This window comes from Nematostella vectensis, chromosome 15, assembly GCF_932526225.1.
Source record: "Nematostella vectensis chromosome 15, jaNemVect1.1, whole genome shotgun sequence".
Lineage (NCBI taxonomy): Eukaryota > Metazoa > Cnidaria > Anthozoa > Actiniaria > Edwardsiidae > Nematostella > Nematostella vectensis.
In genome coordinates, this window is record NC_064048.1 from 10,570,188 (window position 1) to 10,593,953 (window position 23,766).

At 38.9% G+C, this 23,766-nt stretch overlaps 2 protein-coding genes and 1 long non-coding RNA gene across 3 annotated transcripts in view; all 3 read left to right on the forward strand.

The window, feature by feature from the left end:
- Nucleotides 1–16,715, forward strand: part of LOC116610742 (COP9 signalosome complex subunit 4-like) — an 18,906-nt gene extending 2,191 nt beyond the window's left edge. The window contains exons 3-10 of the mRNA XM_032371524.2: nt 2,033–2,136; nt 7,389–7,542; nt 9,065–9,215; nt 10,574–10,658; nt 10,785–10,870; nt 11,200–11,315; nt 15,738–15,822; nt 15,987–16,715. Coding sequence (XP_032227415.2) covers nt 2,033–2,136; nt 7,389–7,542; nt 9,065–9,215; nt 10,574–10,658; nt 10,785–10,870; nt 11,200–11,315; nt 15,738–15,822; nt 15,987–16,120 — 915 coding nt within the window. The 3' untranslated portion in view covers nt 16,121–16,715. The remainder of the gene's footprint in view (nt 1–2,032; nt 2,137–7,388; nt 7,543–9,064; nt 9,216–10,573; nt 10,659–10,784; nt 10,871–11,199; nt 11,316–15,737; nt 15,823–15,986) is intronic.
- Nucleotides 2,154–6,524, forward strand: LOC125560632. Its single transcript, XR_007306703.1, has 2 exons — nt 2,154–3,060; nt 6,471–6,524. It is a non-coding gene; the product is annotated as an uncharacterized LOC125560632 (long non-coding RNA).
- Nucleotides 16,716–16,856: 141 nt separating the features above from the next.
- On the forward strand, nt 16,857–23,688 carry LOC116610743 (universal stress protein MT2085). The gene is made up of 8 exons (XM_048722503.1): nt 16,857–17,761; nt 19,132–19,215; nt 19,459–19,559; nt 20,309–20,482; nt 20,730–20,841; nt 21,354–21,437; nt 21,847–21,947; nt 22,827–23,688. Exons 1-8 carry the CDS (start codon nt 17,665–17,667, stop codon nt 23,025–23,027), a joined length of 954 nt encoding a protein of 317 aa, XP_048578460.1. The 5' UTR covers nt 16,857–17,664; the 3' UTR covers nt 23,028–23,688.
- The last annotated feature ends 78 nt before the right edge of the window (nt 23,689–23,766 follow it).

The following is a 23,766-nucleotide window of genomic DNA, read 5'->3' on the forward strand; positions in this document are numbered from 1 at the left end:
TGATGTGAGACAGTTATAGTTCTGGATCCTAAACATTTCCATTCATATATTGATGTGAGACAGTTATAGTTCTGGATGCTAAACATTTCCATTCATATATTGATGTGAGACAGTTATAGTTCTGGATTCTAAACATTTCCATTCATATATTGATGTGAGACAGTTATAGTTCTGGATGCTAAACATTTCCATTCATATATTGATGTGAGACAGTTATAGTTCTGGATGCTAAACATTTCCATTCATATATTGATGTGAGACAGTTATAGTTCTGGATACTAAACATTTCCATTCATATATTGATGTGAGACAGTTATAGTTCTGGATGCTAAACATTTCCATTCATATATTGATGTGAGACAGTTATAGTTCTGGATGCTAAACATTTCCATTCATATATTGATGTGAGACAGTTATAGTTCTGGATACTAAACATTTCCATTCATATATTGATGTGAGACAGTTATAGTTCTGGATGCTAAACATTTCCATTCATATATTGATGTGAGACAGTTATAGTTCTGGATCCTAAACATTTCCATTCATATATTGATGTGAGACAGTTATAGTTCTGGATGCTAAACATTTCCATTCATATATTGATGTGAGACAGTTATAGTTCTGGATTCTAAACATTTCCATTCATATATTGATGTGAGACAGTTATAGTTCTGGATACTAAACATTTCCATTCATATATTGATGTGAGACAGTTATAGTTCTGGATCCTAAACATTTCCATTCATATATTGATGTGAGACAGTTATAGTTCTGGATGCTAAACATTTCCATTCTTATATTGATGTGAGACAGTTATAGTTCTGGATCCTAAACATTTCCATTCATATATTGATGTGAGACAGTTATAGTTCTGGATGCTAAACATTTCCATTCATATATTGATGTGAGACAGTTATAGTTCTGGATGCTAAACATTTCCATTCATATATTGATGTGAGACAGTTATAGTTCTGGATGCTAAACGTTTCCATTTATATATTGATGTGAGTTGTGAGTGGTGCGTAGTATTATCTCTGAGCACTGGTCTAGTATTATATATGAGCAAGCAAAACTAAACATTTTTATTCATTTGTTTATTTTTTGTAAGGTGGTGTGTATTTGTTTATTTGTTGTAAGGTGGTGTGTATTCATAAACACTAGTCTAGTATTATATATGAGCAAGCAAAACTAAACATTTTTATTCATTTGTTTATTTGTTGTAAGGTGGTGTGTATTTGTTTATTTGTTGTAAGGTGGTGTGTATTTGTTTATTTGTTGTAAGGTGGTGTGTATTTGTTTATTTGTTGTAAGGTGGTGTGTATTCATAAACACTAGTCTAGTATTATATATGAGCAAGCAAAACTAAACATTTTTATTCATTTGTTTATTTGTTGTAAGGTGGTGTGTATTTGTTTATTTGTTGTAAGGTGGTGTGTATTTGTTTATTTGTTGTAAGGTGGTGTGTATTTGTTTATTTGTTGTAAGGTGGTGTGTATTTGTTTATTTGTTGTAAGGTGGTGTGTATTTGTTTATTTGTTGTAAGGTGGTGTGTATTTGTTTATTTGTTGTAAGGTGGTGTGTATTTGTTTATTTGTTGTAAGGTGGTGTGTATTTGTTTATTTGTTGTAAGGTGGTGTGTATTCATAAACACTGGTCTAGTATTTTATAGGAGCAAGCAAAACTAAACAATTTATTTGTTTGATGTGAGGTGTCAGTGGTATGTATTCATAACACTGGTCTAGTATTACATGTATATACGAGCAAAAAAAAAAAACTAAACATTTCCATTTTATGTGATGCCAGGTATCAGCGGTGCGTAAGCATTTGTCTAGTCTATACGAGCAAAAAACTAAACATTTCCATTTTATCTGATGCCAGGTGTCAGCGGTGCGTAAGCATTTGTCTAGTATATACGAGCAAGAAACTAAACATTTCCATTTTATCTGATGCCAGGTGTCAGCGGTGCGTAAGCATTTGTCTAGTATATACGAGCAAAAAAAAAACTAAACATTTCCATTTTATGTGATGCCAGGTGTCAGCGGTGCGTAAGCATTTGTCTAGTATATACGAGCAAGCACATCAGTGGCGAGAAGCAGCCAAGGTGTTAACAGGCATCCCACTTGAAACTGGGCAAAGGTGATAATAAAAGTGATAATAATGTTTTTCTGTATCTGGGAATCTTGTGGATAATTTCTAGGATGTTTAGATGCTACATACATAACACTTTCCCATTTAAAAATGTACTTTCCCATTTAAATGTGTACTTTTGCGGGAGCGTTGTTTTCACGTCCTCAAAACGCGGGTCAACCAATCAGAGACCGTCACTTCAATAGCCTTAATTCAACGCGTCTGGAGAACGCCAGTCAGCCAATGAAATGATCTTGAAATTTGAGCCTTCGTGATTCCGCGTTCTTCCACGCGACTTGACCAATCACACGGAATCATTCTTATCCCGCAAAAAGGTCAATACAAATAGCCTTCTGTCAACAGATGCAGATTGCCGGTGATAACGATAATTAACGCGGACTAGGGGTCAGAAGAGATCAAATGGAGAAGATGACTTTAGAAAATAAAAGGAGTAGCCTTACATCTTCAAAACTACGTATAGTACTCGAACTTTAACAAGTCATTAAACAAGCTATTTCTAAAACCAACACCAAGGACACTCGAATTGGCTTACCCTAGTAATGACCTTTTTCTTCTTTGCACAGCTCTCCCAGAATCTCTTTTTGCTATACCAAATATGTCATGTCTTTCTGTGAACAATTCACCAAGTGGATATTTTTAGTGTTCCCAGGTCGGACTAATCATACTTGATCTCAATGAACCAAAGACTTGTGATGGCGCGAAACGAAATTGGCGCCCTTTTAGTCCCGTGGCTTGGCTCGATCACGGCTGTATCCAGCCCAAATTTGTCTGCATCCAAATCAAATATTGTTCTTTTTGCCGTCGGTTTCATCCAAGAATGACCCATTCGTATTGTTCTCATTATAAAAAGATGCAGGAGAGAAATCTTCTAGCTCACGCTGCACATGATGCCGTGTAACACGAGATCTCAGGGTATGGAATGAATTGATAAACAATTTACTGTTTCAACAGATTCGGATTATACAGCAAATCAAAGTGCGTTTTCGAACGCAGAACGTGCAATCTGTAATATAGGTGAACTCGAAAAATACCATCGTGTTTCGAAGCAATCACATACGGAAAACCCCTTTAATAAAGCAAACCTCTAACTACTGAAACATCTCACCGAAACGTGAAAGAGGAAGATAGTATACAACATCATCATTTATTGCAAGGAGAACGAATAAAAGCCAATCACATTCCCAATCAGTGCGTTTGCAGACGCAACGAGTGTCTAGGATCGATTTACAAAGCTACATAGGCATGGAAAGCCGGTAAAAATTTTAGTGTACTATGTATCTAAAGTGACTAGCCTTTAAACAATATATCGGCGTTTTCTTACTTTGTAAGTCAAGCACGCAAAATGTTTTGTTCATTTCACAGAGATCGGACATAGCCATGCGTTATACTTCTCGATAGACACTCAAGAGTAGGCTTTGAAAACAAACCGGAAACTGTGCGTTTTAAAGACGCAGGCTAGTCAATAGTGTGAAAGAATCTAATTTTCGGTACGAGAAACACATTATGACGTTTGTAATTGGTTGTTAGAAGACGAGGTTGATACAACTTTCTTATTCAAACATCAAAAGCAAGCTGTTATAAGTTGATTTACGTCTAGTTATGTGCTTTAGGAAAGCACCCGACTCCGGGACAGATGGAGCACCAAAGGTTGAGCTCTCTGTTGGTGGTCATATGATATGATTAAAAAACTGCCATCTTGTAAGCTAGGAGATAAGGCCCGAACAAACCGGAAAGTGTGCGTTTTAAAGACGCAGGCTAGTCAATAGTGTAGAAGAATCTAATTTTCGGTACAAGAAACACATGGCGCTTGTAATTGCTTGTAAGAACATGATATAATTTTTCTTGTTCAAACATCAAAGCAAGCTGTTATTAGTTGATTTATAGTTGATTTACGTCTTTAAAGCTAGTTATGTGCTTTTGGTTTGCTTAATTTTGGGTATAAGTTCATAATATTTCCTACATTCATGTCACCTTCCTGGGTTTACATTCAAAGTAGTGGACTACAATTTATTTCATTGAGCATTTTTGTCTATAGTTTGGTGAGCTTGAGTATAAGCAGGGTATAAATAACAATGTCAAGTAATTTATCCCTTAGGATAAAACCAATCGCATGTCTATTAGTGCGTTCGAAAATGCAACGGTCTAGATATTCATGCAAGCACGAGATCAAGAGACAGATATAGGCATGGAAAGCCAGTGAAAATATTATATCCTCGCAAACTTTAAACACCGCCAGATTACTATTTTCCAAAAGTAGTTGTTTATCCGAGAACTAGACATTTTGTTGCCAATAAACAGTGAACAATACGCTCTGAGAATAAAGCCGATGTTCTGGGATGTTGGCGCGTTCTAGAGACCCCTTTTAGGGGTAGCGATGAGTAAGTTCGAGATTTGCCGAGGCGCCGAGACCGCGTTTTAGAATCCGAGCCCGAGACTTTAAGTCAAATTTCGGAATCCGTGTCCGAGCTTTTACTAGCTTGTGTTCGGACATCAGATAACTTGCTCGAGGTATGTCATAAACATTAGTTGAAAAAGAATAGCTAGAGCGGAAAGGCTTAAGACTCGAGACTCGAAAAAGAGGGAAACCCTTAGCAGTAACAACATAAAACAGATCGCGTTTAACAGAGACTCCGAGAACGTGGTACAAAAAGAGGCTCCAAGATCCTAAAATGTCGTGGGGAAAAACGAGACTTCGAGACTTCCGTAAAAACGCCGAGATTCCGAGACTTTGCGAAATTTTTGCGAGATTTTCGAAATTTTAAGGTACCCATCGTTACCCCTTACGTATATTACAGATTGCACGTTCTTTTTGCAATTGGTTCCCTCCAAGAATGACCCATTCGTATTGTTCTCATTATAAAAAGATCTTCTAGCTCACGCTGCACATGATGCCGTGTAACACAAGATCTCAGGGTATGGAATGAATTGATAAACAATTTGCTGTTGTTGCAATTAAATATTGACAGATTCTGATTATACAGCAAATCAAAACGTAGCAAGTGCGTTTTCGAACGCAGAAACGTACAATCTGTAATATAGGTGAACTCGAAAAATACCATCATGTTTCGAAGCAACCACAACTTGAGTAAATAGCCGCGGGTATATGTGCTGGGGCTCCCACGTGCTAACTTTGTCAAGTTGAAAAAATGTAACACCAAGCTGTAATATCCGACTGTCCCTATGCATGAATCTACGATACTGTAGGATGATAATAGGCTAAATTCTTTTAAACAGATTATCTGTTCAAATCTTTTGATTTTTCTCTAGAATTATATTGATGCGCTCTTTTGCTCGACTGGTGCTTGGAATGCTTGTGTGCCAAGAGCAAAGCTCCCTAGCTCGGGCCTTATCTCCTAGCTTACAAGATAGCAGTTTGTTAATCATGTCATATGACCACCAACAGAGAGCTCAACCTTTGGTGCTCCATCTGTCCCGGAGTCGGGTGCTTTCCCAAAGCACATAACTAGACGTAAATCAACTTATAACAGCTTGCTTTTGATGTTTGAATAAGAAAGTTTTATCAACCTCGTCTTCTAACAACCAATTACAAACGCCATAATGTGTTTCTCGTACCGAAAATTAGATTCTTTCACACTATTGACTAGCCTGCGTCTTTAAAACGCACAGTTTCCGGTTTGTTTTCAAAGCCTACTCTTGAGTGTCTATTGACAAGAAAATATAACGCATGGCTATGTCCAATCTCTGTGAAATGAAGAAAACATTTTGCTTGCTTGACTTACAAAGTAAGAAAACGCCGATATATTGTTTAAAGGCTAGTCACTTTAGATACATAGTACACTAAAATTTTTACCGGCTTTCCATGCCTATGTATCTTTGTAAATCGATCCTAGGTTTGCTTTATTAAAGGGGTTTTTCGTATGTGATTGCTTCGAAACACGGTGGTATTTTTCGAGTTCACCTATATTACAGATTGCACGTTCTGCGTTCGAAAACGCACTTTGATTTGCTGTATAATCCGAATCTGTTGAAACAGTAAATTGTTTATCAATTCATTCCATACCCTGAGATCTCGTGTTACACGGCATCATGTGCAGCGTGAGCTAGAAGATTTCTCTCCTGCATCTTTTTATAATGAGAACAATACGAATGGGTCATTCTTGGATGAAACCGATGGCAAAAAGAACAATATTTGATTTGGATGGCAGACAAATTTGGGCTGGATACAGCCGTGTTCGAGCCAACGGGACTAAAAGGGCGCCAATTTCGTTTCGCGCCATCACAAGTCTTTGGTTCATTGAGATCAAGTATGATTAGTCCGACCTGGGAACACTAAAAATACCCACTTGGTGAATTGTTCACAGAAAGACATGACATATTTGGTATAGCGAAAAGAGATTCTGGGAGAGCTGTGCAAAGAAGAAAAAGGCCATTACTAGGGTAAGCCAATTCGAGTGTCCTTGGTGTTGGTTTTAGAAATAGCTTGTTTAATGACTTGTTAAAGTTCGGGTACTATACGTAGTTTTGAAGGCTACTCCTTTTATTTTCTAAAGTCATCTTCTCCATTTGATCTCTTCTGACCCCTAGTCCGCGTTAATTATCGTTATCACCGGCAATCTGCATCTGTTGACAGAAGGCTATTTGTATTGCCCTTTTTGCGGGATAAGAATGATTCAGTGTGATTGGTCAGGTCGCGTGGAAGAACGCGGAATCACGAAGGCTCAAATTTCAAGATCATTTCATTGGCTGACTTGCGTTTTCCAGACGCGTTGAATTAAGGCTATTGAAGTGACGGTATCTGATTGGTTGACCCGCGGTTTGAGGACGTGAAAACAACGCTCTCGCAAAAGTACACATTTAAATGGGAAAGTACATTTTTTAATGGGAAAGTGTTACATATACATGTAGTATATGTATAGATACTTTGTATCTAGTGTTGGTTTGAGAAAAATACAAACTACATAGGTTTCCCTACAGGCCTGTTTCGTGGTTGCCCACTCATCAGGGGATTTAGATACTTTGTATCTAAGCGCATATCAATTGACTGTATGGGACATTTCAAATTAACCTGAAATATGTTCTGTTTTTATAAGAAGCCCATTATTTAAACGAATTCAAGCCAAGACATTTTCTTGTTTTAATCATGCCAATCAATGGCAAAAGTGAAATATACAGAGATAGTGCTCTAATTCCATTTTGCAGGAGCCTTGTGTTTAAAATACGATAGTATATTCTGTATGCAGATTTCGTTTTTCATCTAATCTCATTAACATGCTTGCCAGACAATACTCTGTTGACTACAAGCTTGCGACATACCTGAAGATTGCTCAGCTGTACCTTGAGGATGATGACCCAATACAAGCAGAGGCATACATCAACCGTGCCACTCTCCTACATGCCGACACCAAGGACGAAAGCCTTCAAATATTATATAAGGTGGGTTCATACATCATACTCATTGCCATCATCATCTTCATTATTTTCATCATCAGTAATGTAGTCATCATCTTCCTTTTCATCATCATCATCATCATCATCATCATCATCTTTATCATTGTCATCATCATCATCATTATCATCAACATTATCATAATTTCGTTGTCATTATCATCGACATTATCATAATCTACATTGTCATTATCATCATCATTATCATCATCATCATCATCAACATCATCATTATCATCATTGTCATCATCATCATTATCATTGTGTAGTTCCAGAAAATATCCATACCCCCCTCCCCCCATTGAGGGGATTGGAAATTCCGGGTGGGTGGGGGTGTTCAAATGCCCAGGAATTTCCAGAGGGGAGGAGGGGTAAAATGCCCTTTTTCCTTAACAGTTACTGTATTTATTTTTTTCAAAGGGCTTGGAAATTCCAGAGGGGTGGGGGGTCATACCTCCGACCCTCTCAATATGGGGGGTATGGATATTTTCTGGAACTACACATTATCAACATTGTCATCACCATCGTCATCATCAACATCATCATTATCAACATTGTCATTATCATTATCATCATCATCATCATTATCAACAATGTCATCACCATCAACATCGTAATCAGCAACAGCACATTGTCATCATCATGAACAACGCTTTCGTAACTACATGCCAAGACAAAGCCTTCAAAGACTGTATGGGGTGAGTGGTCATACATCTCTCTTATCATCATCACCATCAACTCCAACTCATTGTCTACAACACCATCATAGTCATCGTCTTCAACACCATAATGAAAAATGCCATCATAATTACATACATACTTTCACGAAGAGCAAAAGCTTTCAAATACAGACTATACAGGGCTTCTGGAGTTAGGCGCTTGTGCGGAAGCGCGTAATTTGGCTTTGTCCGCGTAATCCACAAATTTCCGTGTAATCCCGCGTAATTTGGCAAAATTTTGAAAGACAAATCATTTAAGTGCACAGCTGATGTGTGCTTTTAAGGTTCGTACCTCTATTTCCTCGTAAAAAGACAGATATTCTTCGTAAAAGTGCGATATTTTGAACTCAATTTCGAAAACAAATAAAATGACTAGGCGTCTTTGCTAAGGAAGAAGGCCGAGGACTGAGCCAATAAAAACTCGCCTACGATATTTTCGCGCGAAAATAAAATTTTTCAAGTTATTTTGTGCTTTCTTTCGGTACAAAATGTAGTTTGGAATTAATAGTTGATATTCCGTGTAATTTAACGCGTAATTCAGTAAAGAATCCCGCAAAATTTTGATTTAAAAAATGTATTGCGCAATCCCGCGTAATTTAGTACGTAATCATTGATTTGTCGCGAAATTTAGTGCGTAATTTAGCAAAAATCCAATCGAGTTTTTTTTCGCGTAATTCCAGAACCCCTGATTATAAGAGGTTGATAGTAGCCCATCGACTCTATATCCAGAGCACACCTATTCGTAGAGGCTTCACTAATTTGTAGTAATTCCTGTATGGCATATTTAATAGGTATGCTATGCTAGAGTGCTGGATTATCGGCGTAAATTCATAGAGGCTGCACAGCGTTATATAGACTTGTCATTCAAGACCAAGATTGAAGAGGGCGAAAGGATAACCGCCCTGAAACACGCCCTCATCTGCACGATGCTTGCTTCGGCAGGTGAGAGGTGTAACAGCCCGCTCTTTAAGGCCTAACAGGACTGGCTGGGTTACCTCATTGTTTTATTGTTTGCTTTTTGGTGCATCCACGGGCACTAGGATTGAATTTCAATCAGAATCGTTATGTGTTTTGCATCTAGTGAACTATTGATATCCGCTTAAACTGAGCCAATCTACACTTTTATCACCTTTAAAATGATCACAACTTACCCTACGACCTTTGAAGTATCCCCACAAATCCTTAAACTGCTGAAAACCCCGATATTCACCTCCAATCCAATGTGCTGTTTGCGTAGTGACCTGTGCATGCTAGCAACTTGGTTTGTTTGTAGAATGCGAAGCGCTAGTTAATAATAAATAAATAAATTTATCCAAAGTGCCTGCCTTATCGGCTGAATTGGAAGTAAAAAAGAGGATTTATGGCGGTTTAAAGGCTTTGTGTTGTAATTATAAATGGTCGGGTGAGAAATTGGGATTATTCTAAAGGTGAGAAAAGTGTAAATTGGCTCTGTTTTACAAATATAGATAGCTTAAAGACTGAAACTATCCTAGCGCCCGTGGTGCAACAATCCATCGTGGTGAAAACTTCTGATGGCTTCTTCTTAGCATGACCCGGGCAGGGGTCATATTGTATATTACCATGCAGTTTAGCAATGTTTGGAACTTACCTACTGCTTACTAGTCAGCTTGTTGTTAATAGTTAACCGGTAGTATTTATTTTATTCAGTTTTTTTATCATTGTTGCACAACTGCACGATTGCCAATTGGCGACTTAGACCCTGTCCCCACGTATCCGTTTTCCTTTGAAAACGCAAACTTATTGTTTCGTTTTCAAAAAGATCCGCGTCCACACGAAGGGTTTTCGTTTTGATACGACCTGTCCCCAAGAAAACGCAGAAACGATACGAAAAGTGTAAATTTGCTCAGTTTTTCAAATATATATAGTTTAAAGACCATGCGTACTCGCGCGCCAAGTGGACTGGACCTGAGTTATCACGCCATCGTTGTCGAAAGGTTCCGTTTTATTCGTCATTCCGTCCCCACGGCACCGAATGGGTATCTTTTTCAAATTGTTCCACTATCGAGATTGTTTACACATTGTTCCGTTTTCGATTATCGTTTTCGCGTTTCCGTGTGGACAATACCCGTATCCGTAACAAAAAGGTTGCGTTTTCAAACGAACGGATACGTGGGGACGGGTCTTAGCTTGCTTGTGGCAATTACCTGAATTAGTGCTTAAAGAATGAACAACATTTTTATTCTTTTATATGTCCCGCATCATCTTCATTATTAAAATCATCTTAATGTTATCACAATCAAAGTGATGTTTCCAGTACACTCAGCACCACTCTTTTCCAGGTCAGCAGCGGTCGCGTATGTTGGCAAACCTCTACAAAGACGAGCGATGCCAGCACCTTCCAGCATATGGGATACTTGAGAAAATGTGAGTTAGTGACGCATGAAATTTCTTTTATATATTTCTTATATTTCCTGAAACAAACCATGTTGAATGCAAGAGAAGTCATTCAAGTTATTATGTTATAATTCTTATTATTTTTGTATTATTAAGGTATCTGGATAGAATAATTCGAGGTCCTGAGTTACAAGAATTCTCCACTATGCTAATGGATCACCAGAAAGCCAAGACTGCAGACGGTAATACGTCATTGTTTGACTAACAGGATTACTCTGTTTTCACAGAGGACTAAATCTAACCACTTCGACCAGTTCGTTTATAGCTTGTCTACACCATACCTACGCAGACCATCTACAGCTTTGTCAGTAGTCTTTCTAGTTATACAAATAAGCGAAACTACTCTGTTTTTACAGAGATGTGAAACATGCATTTTCAACCTTTTATTTATTTCCCTGATAATACATCATTGTAAATATACATTTTCAGTATCCTAAGCAACAATTTCAATGTTATCATGGACCTCTTGAAATATTATCTCTGTGTCCCACATTGTCTGCTTCTTACACAGGTTCAACAATCCTTGATCGTGCTGTGATTGAACACAACCTTCTGTCGGCAAGCAAATTATACAACAATATCACCTTTGAGGAGCTTGGGGCTTTGCTAGAAATCCCACCCCAAAAGGTACAATGTCTTAAAGGGTCAGGTATTTGAAAGGGTAGGGTATCTGAAAGGGTAGGGTATTTGAAAGGGTCGGGTATCTGAAAGGGTAAGGTATCTGAAAGGGCAAGGTATTTGAAAGGGTAAAGTATCTTAAAGGGTAGGGTATCTGAAAGGGTAAAGTATCTTAAAGGGTAGGGTATCTGAAAGGGTAAAGTATGTTAAAGGGTGGGGCATCTGAAAGGGTAGGGTATTTGAAAGGGTAAATTGACTGAAAGGGTCAGGTATCTTTAAGGGTAAGGTATCTGGAAGGGCCAGGTATTTGAAAGGGTAAAGTATCTTAAAGGGTAGGGTATCTGAAAAGGTAAAGTATCTTAAAGGGTAGGGTATCTGAAAGGGTAAAGTATCTTAAAGGGTAGGGTATCTGAAAAGGTAAAGTATCTTAAAGGGTAGGGTATCTGAAAAGGTAAAGTATCTTAGAGGGTAGGGTATCTGAAAGGGTAAAGTATCTTAAAGGGTAGGGTACCTGAAAGTGTATATCATCTTAAAGGGTGGGGCATCTGAAAGGGTAGGGTATTTGAAAGGGTAAATTGACTGAAAGGGTCAGGTATCTTTAAGGGTAAGGTATCTGGAAGGGCCAGGTATTTGAAAGGGTAAAGTATCTTAAAGGGTAGTGTATCTGAAAGGGTAAGGTAATTGAAAATGTAGGGTATCTGAAAAGGTAAAGTATCTTAAAGGGTAGTGTATCTGAAAAGGTAAAGTATCTTAAAGGGTAGGGTATCTGAAAAGGTAAAGTATCTTAAAGGGTAGGGTATCTGAAAAGGTAAAGTATCTTAAAGGGTAGGGTATCTGAAAAGGTAAAGTATCTTAAAGGGTCAGGTATAAGGGTAAGGTATCTGGAAGGGCCAGGTATCTGAAAGGGTAAAGTATCTGAAAGGATAGGGTATCTGAAAAGGTAAAGTATCTTAGAGGGTAGTGTATCTGAAAAGGTAAAGTATCTTAAAGGGTAGGGTATCTGAAAAGGTAAAGTATCTTAAAGGGTAGGGTATCTGAAAAGGTAAAGTATCTTAAAGGGTAGGGTATCTGAAAGCGTAAAGTATCTTAAAGGGTAGGGTATCTGAAAAGGTAAAGTATCTCAAAGGGTAGGGTATCTGAAAAGGTAAAGTATCTTAAAGGGTCAGGTATAAGGGTAAGGTATCTGGAAGGGCCAGGTATCTGAAAGGGTAAAGTATCTTAAAGGGTAGGGTATCTGAAAAGGTAAAGTATCTTAGAGGGTCGGGTATCTGAAAAGGTAAAGTATCTTAAAGGGTAGGGTATCTGAAAGGGTAAAGTATCTTAAAGGGTAGGGTATCTGAAAAGGTAAAGTATCTTAAAGGGTAGGGTATCTGAAAAGGTAAAGTATCTTAAAGGGTAGGGTATCTGAAAGGGTAAAGTATCTTAAAGGGTAGGGTATCTGAAAGGGTAGGGTATCTGAAAGGGTAAAGTATCTTAAAGGGTAGGGTATCTGAAAGGGTAAAGTATCTTAAAGGGTAGGGTATCTGAAAGGGTAAAGTATGTTAAAGGGTGGGGCATCTGAAAGGGTAGGGTATTTGAAAGGGTAAATTGACTGAAAGGGTCAGGTATCTTTAAGGGTAAGGTATCTGGAAGGGCCAGGTATTTGAAAGGGTAAAGTATCTTAAAGGGTAGGGTATCTGAAAAGGTAAAGTATCTTAAAGGGTAGGGTATCTGAAAGGGTAAAGTATCTTAAAGGGTAGGGTATCTGAAAAGGTAAAGTATCTTAAAGGGTAGGGTATCTGAAAAGGTAAAGTATCTTAGAGGGTAGGGTATCTGAAAGGGTAAAGTATCTTAAAGGGTAGGGCACCTGAAAGTGTATATCATCTTAAAGGGTGGGGCATCTGAAAGGGTAGGGTATTTGAAAGGGTAAATTGACTGAAAGGGTCAGGTATCTTTAAGGGTAAGGTATCTGGAAGGGCCAGGTATTTGAAAGGGTAAAGTATCTTAAAGGGTAGTGTATCTGAAAGGGTAAGGTAATTGAAAATGTAGGGTATCTGAAAAGGTAAAGTATCTTAAAGGGTAGTGTATCTGAAAAGGTAAAGTATCTTAAAGGGTAGGGTATCTGAAAAGGTAAAGTATCTTAAAGGGTAGGGTATCTGAAAAGGTAAAGTATCTTAAAGGGTAGGGTATCTGAAAAGGTAAAGTATCTTAAAGGGTCAGGTATAAGGGTAAGGTATCTGGAAGGGCCAGGTATCTGAAAGGGTAAAGTATCTGAAAGGATAGGGTATCTGAAAAGGTAAAGTATCTTAGAGGGTAGTGTATCTGAAAAGGTAAAGTATCTTAAAGGGTAGGGTATCTGAAAAGGTAAAGTATCTTAAAGGGTAGGGTATCTGAAAAGGTAAAGTATCTTAAAGGGTAGGGTATCTGAAAGCGTAAAGTATCTTAAAGGGTAGGGTATCTGAAAAGGTAAAGTATCTTAAAGGGTAGGGTATCTGAAAAGGTAAAGTATCTTAAAGGGTCAGGTATAAGGGTAAGGTATCTGGAAGGGCCAGGTATCTGAAAGGGTAAAGTATCTTAAAGGGTAGGGTATCTGAAAAGGTAAAGTATCTTAGAGGGTCGGGTATCTGAAAAGGTAAAGTATCTTAAAGGGTAGGGTATCTGAAAGGGTAAAGTATCTTAAAGGGTAGGGTATCTGAAAAGGTAAAGTATCTTAAAGGGTAGGGTATCTGAAAAGGTAAAGTATCTTAAAGGGTAGGGTATCTGAAAGGGTAAAGTATCTTAAAGGGTAGGGTATCTGAAAGGGTAGGGTATCTGAAAGGGTAAAGTATCTTAAAGGGTAGGGTATCTGAAAGGGTAAAGTATCTTAAAGGGTAGGGTATCTGAAAAGGTAAAGTATCTTAAAGGGTAGGGTATCTGAAAAGGTAAAGTATCTTAAAGGGTCAGGTATAAGGGTAAGGTATCTGGAAGGGCCAGGTATCTGAAAGGGTAAAGTATCTGAAAGGGTAGGGTATCTGAAAGGGTAAAGTATCTTAAAGGGTAGGGTATCTGAAAGGGTAGGGTATCTGAAAGGGTAAAGTATCTTAAAGGGTAGGGTATCTGAAAGGGTAAAGTATCTTAAAGGGTAGGGTATCTGAAAAGGTAAAGTATCTTAAAGGGTAGGGTATCTGAAAAGGTAAAGTATCTTAAAGGGTCAGGTATAAGGGTAAGGTATCTGGAAGGGCCAGGTATCTGAAAGGGTAAAGTATCTTAAAGGGTAGGGTATCTGAAAGGGTAAAGTATCTTAAAGGGTAGGGTATCTGAAAGGGTAGGGTATCTGAAAGGGTAAAGTATCTTAAAGGGTAGGGTATCTGAAAGGGTAAAGTATCTTAAAGGGTAGTGTATCTGAAAAGGTAAAGTATCTTAAAGGGTAGGGCATCTGAAAGGGTAAGGTAATTGAAAATGTAGGGTATCTGAAAGGGTAGGGTACCTGAAAGTGTATATCATCTTAAAGGGTGGGGCATCTGAAAGGGTAGGGTATTTGAAAGGGTAAATTGACTGAAAGGGTCAGGTATCTTTAAGGGTAAGGTATCTGGAAGGGCCAGGTATTTGAAAGGGTAAAGTATCTGAAAGGGTAGGGTATCTGAAAGGGTAAAGTATCTTAAAGGGTAGGGTATCTGAAAAGGTAAAGTATCTTAAAGGGTAGGGTATCTGAAAGGGTAAAGTATCTTAAAGGGTAGGGTATCTGAAAGGGTAAGGTAATTGAAAATGTAGGGTATCTGAAAGGATAGGGTATCTGAAAGTGTATATCATCTTAAAGGGTGGGGCATCTGAAAGTGTAAAGTATCTTAAAGGGTAGGGTATCTGAAAGGGTAGGGTATCTGAAAGGGTCGGGTATCTGAAAGGGTCGGGGTATCTGAAAGGGTAGGGTATTTGAAAGGGTCGGGTATTTGAAAGTGGAGGCCATCTGAAATGGTAGGGTATATGAAAGGGAAAGGTATCTGAAAGGGTATATCATCTTAAAGGGTGGGGCATCTGAAAGGATAAGGTATTTGAAAGGGTCGGGTATCTGAAAGAGTAAGTATCTGAAAGGGTAGGGTATATGAAAGGGTAGGGTATGTGAAAGGGCCGGGTATCTGAAAGGGTCATGTATTTGAAAGTGTAGGCCATCTGAAAGGGTAGCGTATATGAAAGGGAAAGGTATCTGAAAGGGTAGGGTATCTGAAAGGGTATATCATCTTAAAGGGTGGGGCATCTGAAAGGGTAAGGTATTTTTAAGGGTAGGGTATTTGAAAGGGTCGTGTATCTGAAAGAGTAGGCCATCTGAATGGGAAAGGTATTTGAAAGTGTAGGGCATCTGAAAGGGTCAGGTAGTTGAAAGGGTAGGGTATTTGAAAAGGTGAAGTATCTAAAAATGATAATGCACGAATAGGAGGAGAATGACAAGCTTGTGTAATATTCTTGTTATTTGTGCAGGCGGAGCGCATTGCCTCCCAGATGATAAGTGAGGGTCGTATGCCAGGCTCAATCGATCAGGTCGATTCAATTGTACACTTTGAAGGTGAGAGACATCCTATGTTTAATCGATCAGATGAAGACTAACCAACTCCCATACATTTGTCGTCGTTGAAAAGAAAAAAATATATATATATATTTTTAGTAAATTAAACGGACAGATATTTTTTTCTCTACCGGAAGTAAGGTCACACCTGTCTCCGTTTTCAGCCCAAGATGCTTTGCCGTCTTGGGACAAACAGATCCAAGGTCTGTGTGGCCAGGTGAATACGATTATCGAGAAGATCAACCACCACGCCCCGGAATGGGCCGCCAAGTACACCGAATCCCAGATGCTCACTTAGACCTGGCAAGCGGATAGCAGAGTAATATATAGGGGGCATCTCGTGGGGGCCGAAAACCTTAGACCTGGCAAGCAATTCTTAAAGCTGTGATAGAATGCCTGGTTCTTCTCTTAGTTCGCCTTTTCATCATCGCCACTTCCATCATCATCATAGTGTTACATCAAGCATAGGAACACAAAACGATTCAACAAAGTGCGCCGGGGCCCAGTTCTCTGTCTACCCTGGAGACCGAAGGCTCTTTAGTTTTACTCGTAAATTGATACACTAAGCCGACCGCCTCTCTTTTTAAGAGCCTTCGTCAGGCACACTTTTGTTTTGTTTTGTTTTCAACCCATTTTGGAAGACAAATTATGAGAAGAGAACTCAAAATCACCACCTAAATATGAAATTGTTTTATTTGCTGAGTTCAACCGAGAAAATACCGCAACAGCTCCCCCAAATTAGTCGATGGAAATGGATGCTTCTCACACTTGGTACACTTGGTAGGAGGGTGGTAAAATGAGGCCAACAGAGACTCCTTTGTCATTCCTCGTTTTAAAGTTATCTTTTGTTATAGCTCTGTAAAAAAAAAAAGAATAAAAAGTAATATTGTTTGTCTAGTAGAAAAAAATGTATGCGCTTAGAATGACCCACATTCGGGTTGCGTGTCCTCGTCATTAGTAAATCTAGATAGATAAGGATGACTGGTTGGTGTTTATCGCACACATAGTATGTTGATTCTTCGTATCCATAGTTGCTAAACAGTAATACTATTATTGTATTATTTATGTTTATTAATTCATCCATTTATTTATTTAAGATGTTTGTTGAACGATCTTGCTATGCGTTTTGGCGCTATGGTTTTCAATTCAGCTTATCCCCGGTACGCGCCAGTGTTGATCGGTAACCATCCCGTTTCTCAGGTCAAAATATTTACAAAATTACTTGTAAATATTTGATGCCATCATCCTATGCTTCGATTCTCTAATTATAAAAACATCTGCCTTTGTGCAGCAATAGCGCATTTCCGTAAACTTTACATTTGTTTATTCCTACACCAATTTGCCCATTTTTAGTAAAACTATATTTTCTGTTTATTAGTATGCGATTGAAGCAGACGAGACTCTCGAACATAATTGTTTTGAATTTAAAATAGACCAAGCCCCCCATAAGTATGCTGTTTAGCAGACGCTTATAGTGTGTGTGACAATGTCGCGAGTATCTTTAAGAGCGGCTGCTAAGCAGACTAACTCACTGGCAGATTGAATGAATTAAATAAACCAAAATCCGAACTTTCGGCTTTCCTTGTGCTTTCTCTTCGAAGACGTAAAGGAGATGCAGAATTGTTAAGTAATTAAAACAAGACGATAGATTCAATTAAGTAGATATAAACGATTGGCTAAAGCAACTCAAATATTTATTGGTTATCACCAGTTAGACAACTTTAGAAAAAAGAACTAAACCGCATTGACAGTGGCAGGTCTGAGGGCAGATGTTTGTGAGGAGAAAACGCTACAAGATACCACTCAAAGAGAGCGGAGTCCACGGTTAAATAGCATTGAAAGATGGCGGAGAACGATGCGAAAGAGAGCGCGGAAAAGAAAGGGAAAGCTGTTCTAGTCGCTGTAGACCAGAAATCACATAGCAAATTCGCTTACGAGTGTAAGTATTTCTTGTTTACATTCTACAGAGCGAGGTAAAACTTACGATAAGTAGTAATACGGTAAATGCTCATAGCATATATCTCAAGGACATTTGTATCCACATCTTTCTTTTACGTTGCCTGCGTCGCTTGTGTTTACGCGCTAAATAAACTCTATTACATTGTAGCTTTTAACATAGAATGGCGAAAATACTTATTGCAAACGCTATTAGACAAAGTAACAAATTATGCATTACATTCGCTTTATTCTTTTTCACATTTTCAAGATGTTTTTTAGATAAGATGTGGAAATTATGCAGGTGTATTAGACGAATTAGCAGATACTGGCAAAATGCATTATTCTGTGAATCCTGAAACCTTTTACATTCGTTGGTAAAATAAATTCAACGATGAAATATTTTAACAAAAAGTAGATATAAACAAGATCGTCAAAATAAACAATGGCAGTTTTCTTAGAAAGAAAGAGAAAAATAATAATAAAAAACGAAGGGAATAGTTGAACCCTAATTATTTTCAGGAATTTAGAATCACAATTTACTCACAAAATGATAATAATGTAAGCATTCGCAGTTTCTGAATATTTTGCAAAATGTTATCATTATGCGTTTAGTGTTTCACTAAATAATTCATAACATGATATATTGTAAACGCAATATTTGCATTTTAGGATCCTATACTCATGTGATTATTAGCAAATAGGAAATCCGCGGCGTTAATAATAAATATGGAATTAGCCCTACGTACTGAGTGCATCACTTAAACTTTAAACTTTTAAATGGTTGAAAATGACTTATCATTAAAAAAACGTTTCCCATTTCTCTTTTTTCCTATTTTACATATGCTAAATTTGTAATCCTTTTGGAAGCTAAATATTCTCAGGTGTTGCGTCTTTCCTGATTCGACAGTTCGCATTAAACCACGAGATTTAACTCAATGAAACAAGACACAAATTTACTAAAAACAATATGGCGTCGCCGCTCGCTCACATGTGTCCTCTCGCGCGCATGCCTGGTGTGCGCTCGGCACCAGGTCCACACGGCCAACTAGGCCACAGGCCTTTACAAAAATCTTGATTATTGGCGTGTTTTTTGTCTGGGGGCAAATCTGTTTCCCGTTATATTAACTAATCTTATGCCTATGTGTATTTAGAATATTGTGAACTAATCTCAAAATGTGTTTTTGTGTATTTATTTATGCTACTGTCAACTAATCTCAAAATGTATTTGTGTGTAATTATTTAGCCTATTTAACCTTGTCCCCAGGTTCTTCTGGGTAATTTTCAATATGGACTCGGCTAGACGCCATATTGAAAACTACCCATTATACTATTGTCAACTAATCGTAAATATGTTTTTGTGTATTTATTTAGACTATTGCCAGAATATTCACAAGCCCGGCGATGATCTTACGATATACTACTGTCACAAACCTCTGGATGAGCCCGCTGACCCATGTAAGTACCGTGGCTCCACCGAAACCATGACCTTATAGTACTTTTTGATGTTCAGGTAAGCATCCAGCTCGACCAATACCTTTTTCGCGGCAAATACAGACAACTCATTATCCAACTGCGTCACAACCCAGCCTCCTGTCCAGGCGTTTCAGAAAAAAAAAAGTGGGAAAACTTCCGGTCACACTCTTTCTTGCCAGTAAGGGCCTGGGTACGAACGGAGTGTCATCTTTAGTTTTCTCACAGATACAAGGGGATCGTTTGACTTCAAGCAAAAGAAGAAGCATCACGAGGAGGAAAGAGATCAAATGATCAAAATCTACACTGGCGAGTGCAAGAAAAGAGGGGTGAGCATCCGTACCACTCATGCTCATGTCAGCAAGGGTGGTGATGGTGATGATGATGATGACGCTGGTGGTGATGGTGATGATGATAATGGTGATGATTATGGTGGTGGTGATGGTAATAATGATGGTGACGCTGGTGGTGATGGTGGTTAAAGTGATGATGATGATTATGATGATGATGACGCTGGTGGTGATGGTGATGATGATAATGGTGATGATTATGGTGATGGTGACGCTGGTGGTGACGCTGATGATGGTGGTGATGGTGATGGTGATGGTGATGGTGATGGTTGTGATGATGGTGATGGTGATGGTGATGGTTGTGATGATGGTGATGGTGATGGTTGTGATGATGGTGATGGTGATGGTTGTGATGATGGTGATGGTGATGGTTGTGATGATGGTGATGGTTGTGATGATGGTGATGGTGATGGTTGTGATGATGGTGATGGTGATGGTGATGGTTGTGATGATGGTGATGGTGATGGTTGTGATGATGGTGATGGTGATGATGGTTGTGATTATGGTGGTGGTTGTGATGATGGCGATTGTGATGATGGTAGTGATGGTGGTGATAGTAGTGGCAATGGTGATGGTGATGAGAATGGTCGTGATTTTAATAGTGATGATGATGATGGTAGTGATGGTTGGCAATGGTGAGTGCTAGTGATATTATGTTTATGATGGTGGTAGTGTCGATGATGGTAATAGTCCTTGTTGTTCACGAATTATCACTTGGTTCCCAACAGATCAGTGCGCACATTAAAGTTGACGAGAAGCACAAGAAGGCGGGCGAGGGAATACTTGACTGCGCAATAATGAACAGTGCCGACATGATAGTGTTGGGCTGTCACAAGGAACTCAGCTCAATACGACGTCATCTCTTGGGCGGAGTCAGCGATCATGTGATGCACCAAGCCAAGGTGATGATGACGAAGGTGGTGAAGATGATTGTGATGTATGGTGATGGTGATGGTGATGGTGATGATGGTGGTGGTGATGGTGATGGTGATGGTGATGGTGATGGTGATGGTGATGGTGATGGTGATGAGGTTGGTGGTGGTGATTGATGATGATAGTGATGATGGTGATTGTGTTGAGGTATGACGTATGATGATGATAATAATGATGATATACGATGATGACATTGTTTTTTCTTCATCGTGTCAGGTCCCTATCCTGATTGTCCACGAGGGAGGATGTGACGCAAGCAAAGATAACCCTCACAAGAGGGTAATGCTTGCAGTTGACGGCAAACTACACAGCAAGAACGCTTTCAAATGTAAGCAATCGTGCAAGGGTATAGCTCGTGGTGGCCTAACGCGGTCGCGTGCTTACGTACCACAAGAAAGCGGTCTTTTGGAAAAAAAATGTTTAATGTCAATTTTTGCAAATAAAATAAATGCCTTGACACCTTACGTGTTGAAGGTAGTTGACTTTTTGTGTGCTGGTAATGTTGTGATGATGATGAGACGGAGGAGGAGAAGGAAAAGATGATGATGATGATGATGATGATGATGATGATATTGATGATGATGATGACGACGACGACGACGACGATGATGAAAATATTGATGATGTTGATGATGATTTTAATTGATGACGTTGATGATTGATGCTTATGATGCTGATAAAGAAATACATAGTGTTTGATATTTTTGTTGGTTTGATGATGGCGATGATAATGTTCTGATGCTTATAATGCTGATGAAAACGATGAATATGCTGCTGATGATGATGATGATGATGATGACAATGATGATAATGATGATGATGATGAATATGTTGTAACAGATTACTGTGATAACATCCGTAAGGACGACGATGAGGTCTATTTGTACTTCTGCCACAAGCATCTTGAAGAGCCGGCAGATCCTTGTAAGTTAAATAGTTCCCCGGGGGGTGGGGGGGCGGAGACAAACAGCCCCCAACATCAACCAGCATTAATAGCGCAACTGCGTCGGTCGACCAATGGAAAAAAAGACGCATGCTATGCGGTTGACAGGCATTTCACGAGGTTGTCAATTCATTCGGGTTAACCGTTTACAGTAAAAAAATGTCAAGACTTATAAAGCGTTAAGCGTAAATTTGAGGAGGAAAACCGTTAGGCCAAAAAAATTAACCGTAACCGTAAAAAAGCCTATTCTTTTCATTCGTTAACTGTAAATCTGGTACACCCGACGCTCTTTCACTGGTATTTTTCTCCGGTCATTTGCTTTTTTTCATTGGTCATGTGGTTATTAACTTGTCATTATCTGTTATTCACCTTATTAATTTATGTTATTAGACGCCAAAGCCTCGGAGGAATTCAAGGTGAAGAAACGACAACACGAAGATGAAAGGAACGCGGTGATTGACTCGTACAAGGCGGAGTGCAAGGACAGACAGGTAAAGTGAGCGGCCAGCAACCAAAGTACTTCATGTAAGGCTATGGTAAGGGTTAGCAATACAGACTGCCCTGAAGAAGTCTTTTAAAAGATGAAAATTTGGCAGAGTCGAATTCCAGTTTTTGGTGTACTGTATTCATTTTTCTGGTTCACGAACACGACTATTTGGCCTTTTCGTATTTATTCGTAAGGGTTAGAAAGATAGAACCCCTTCATGGAGTCTTACATGACTTGAGCGCCGGTTTACTTAAAGTACAGCTGTATTAAAAGTTGAATTGAAACAAGCACCTTCGTGAAGCGAACACGCGGCCTTTATGTTCAAGCCCAACATGTGTCATTCATAGCTACTACTACCTCAATATAGCAATCCAGTGAAATCTAATAACTGATTGGATTGCATATAAGCAACCTTTGGTAACAGAAAGTCACCTCGAAGCGGGCATATACCCGCACAGCCTAGGTTTACATTTTTTTTTCTCCCACACCAGCAACACTATGTTCTGTTGTGCGTAACTCCAACTAATTCCGCCACTCTCATGAGTCCCATAGCTTATTTGAAACGCGCCAAGATATGTTACGACAGCCATTTGCTAAACATCCAATTACCAAGGCACTTCCAGGTCGAGTGGAAACAAAATTCGAAACCACCATGAGTTTCCATTTCTATTCTCGTCTTTTTTTATATTTTGTAAATTATCAATATATACAGTAACTTATGATTTAAGAAACACACTCAAGCCAGCATTACCGAACTTGGCACATCTGACAAAGCAATGGAAATAGATGGCCTTACGTCCGAATAGGTATTGCTAACTGTAGGTTCGGCCACTCAACAATTTTGTTTCCTCAATTAAGTTATTTTGTTGTTCTTTCTTTCCAGATAAGTGCACATATCAAAGTTGATGAAAAACACCGAAAAACCGGTGAAGGCATTTGCGAGCACGCCACGACGAACAACGCTGACATGCTAGTTATGGGTTCTCGCGGGCTCAGCTCTATCCGCCGTTACCTTTTAGGGGGTACCAGCGATCACGTGCTTCATCACGTGAAGACACCGCTGCTCATTATACCCGAGCCTTGAAAGTCACGTGGTTTTCCTGTGACTCCCATGTTGCTTCTTCAAATAGAAACAAGCTATTAAAGAATTTATTTTTAGTGCAAACACCAATAGTATAATCAGGTGCGGCTCCAGGATTTCAAAATGGGGGGTAGATAATGGCCGGATAAACGGCTTATAACTGATCCAGTGCTTCTTGGTAGAAGGTTGGGTCACATAGATCTCAGATGTTTACTTAAAAAGGGGGGTAGATATACATCCAATCCCCCCTTTTTAAGTAAACGCCCCTGATAATCAGCCGTCGTTTTGTAATCCTAGAAAAATACCGAAATGGATGCGAAAAAGCATCCTTTGCCATCGGCTGATTTGGCAAGGCTATTGCGCTAATTTGGACAATAAACCCTAAAGATTTTATTTCAGCTGGTCATTCTGATTTCCTCTCAATATCATCTCAAGACGTGTGGCTTGCTATGCCTTCGAGAAGATACCCGCGTGTTCAGCTGCGCACAGTTTTACGGTGGGCTGAAAGATTTGTCGACGGTTTATTTTATAGATACAAGCGGGTGGCAAAGAGAGGAATTAAAGCTTACCGCGCAAGGAATGCTGGGCCTTTTTGCACAAGATACAAACATTAATTATATTCCTTTATGTTTCTTTATTGATTAAAAACAATGTCAATATTTAATTGTCTTTTCTTCGTTTTTTTTTTTTTTTTTTACCAGACTAATACCATTTTATTTGGTCGTATTTTATACGAGTTAGC

What these genes read in the sequence shown, in the direction of transcription:
- LOC116610743 (XM_048722503.1), top strand. Translation starts at nt 17,665, where the DNA reads ATGGCGGAGAACGATGCGAAAGAGAGCGCGGAAAAGAAAGGGAAAGCT. An exon ending in GCGAGTGCAAGAAAAGAGGG is followed by an intron (nt 19,560 to 20,308) that starts GTGAGCATCCGT and finishes GGTTCCCAACAG; the next exon opens with ATCAGTGCGCACATTAAAGT. An exon ending in TGAAGAGCCGGCAGATCCTT is followed by an intron (nt 21,438 to 21,846) that starts GTAAGTTAAATA and finishes TTATGTTATTAG; the next exon opens with ACGCCAAAGCCTCGGAGGAA.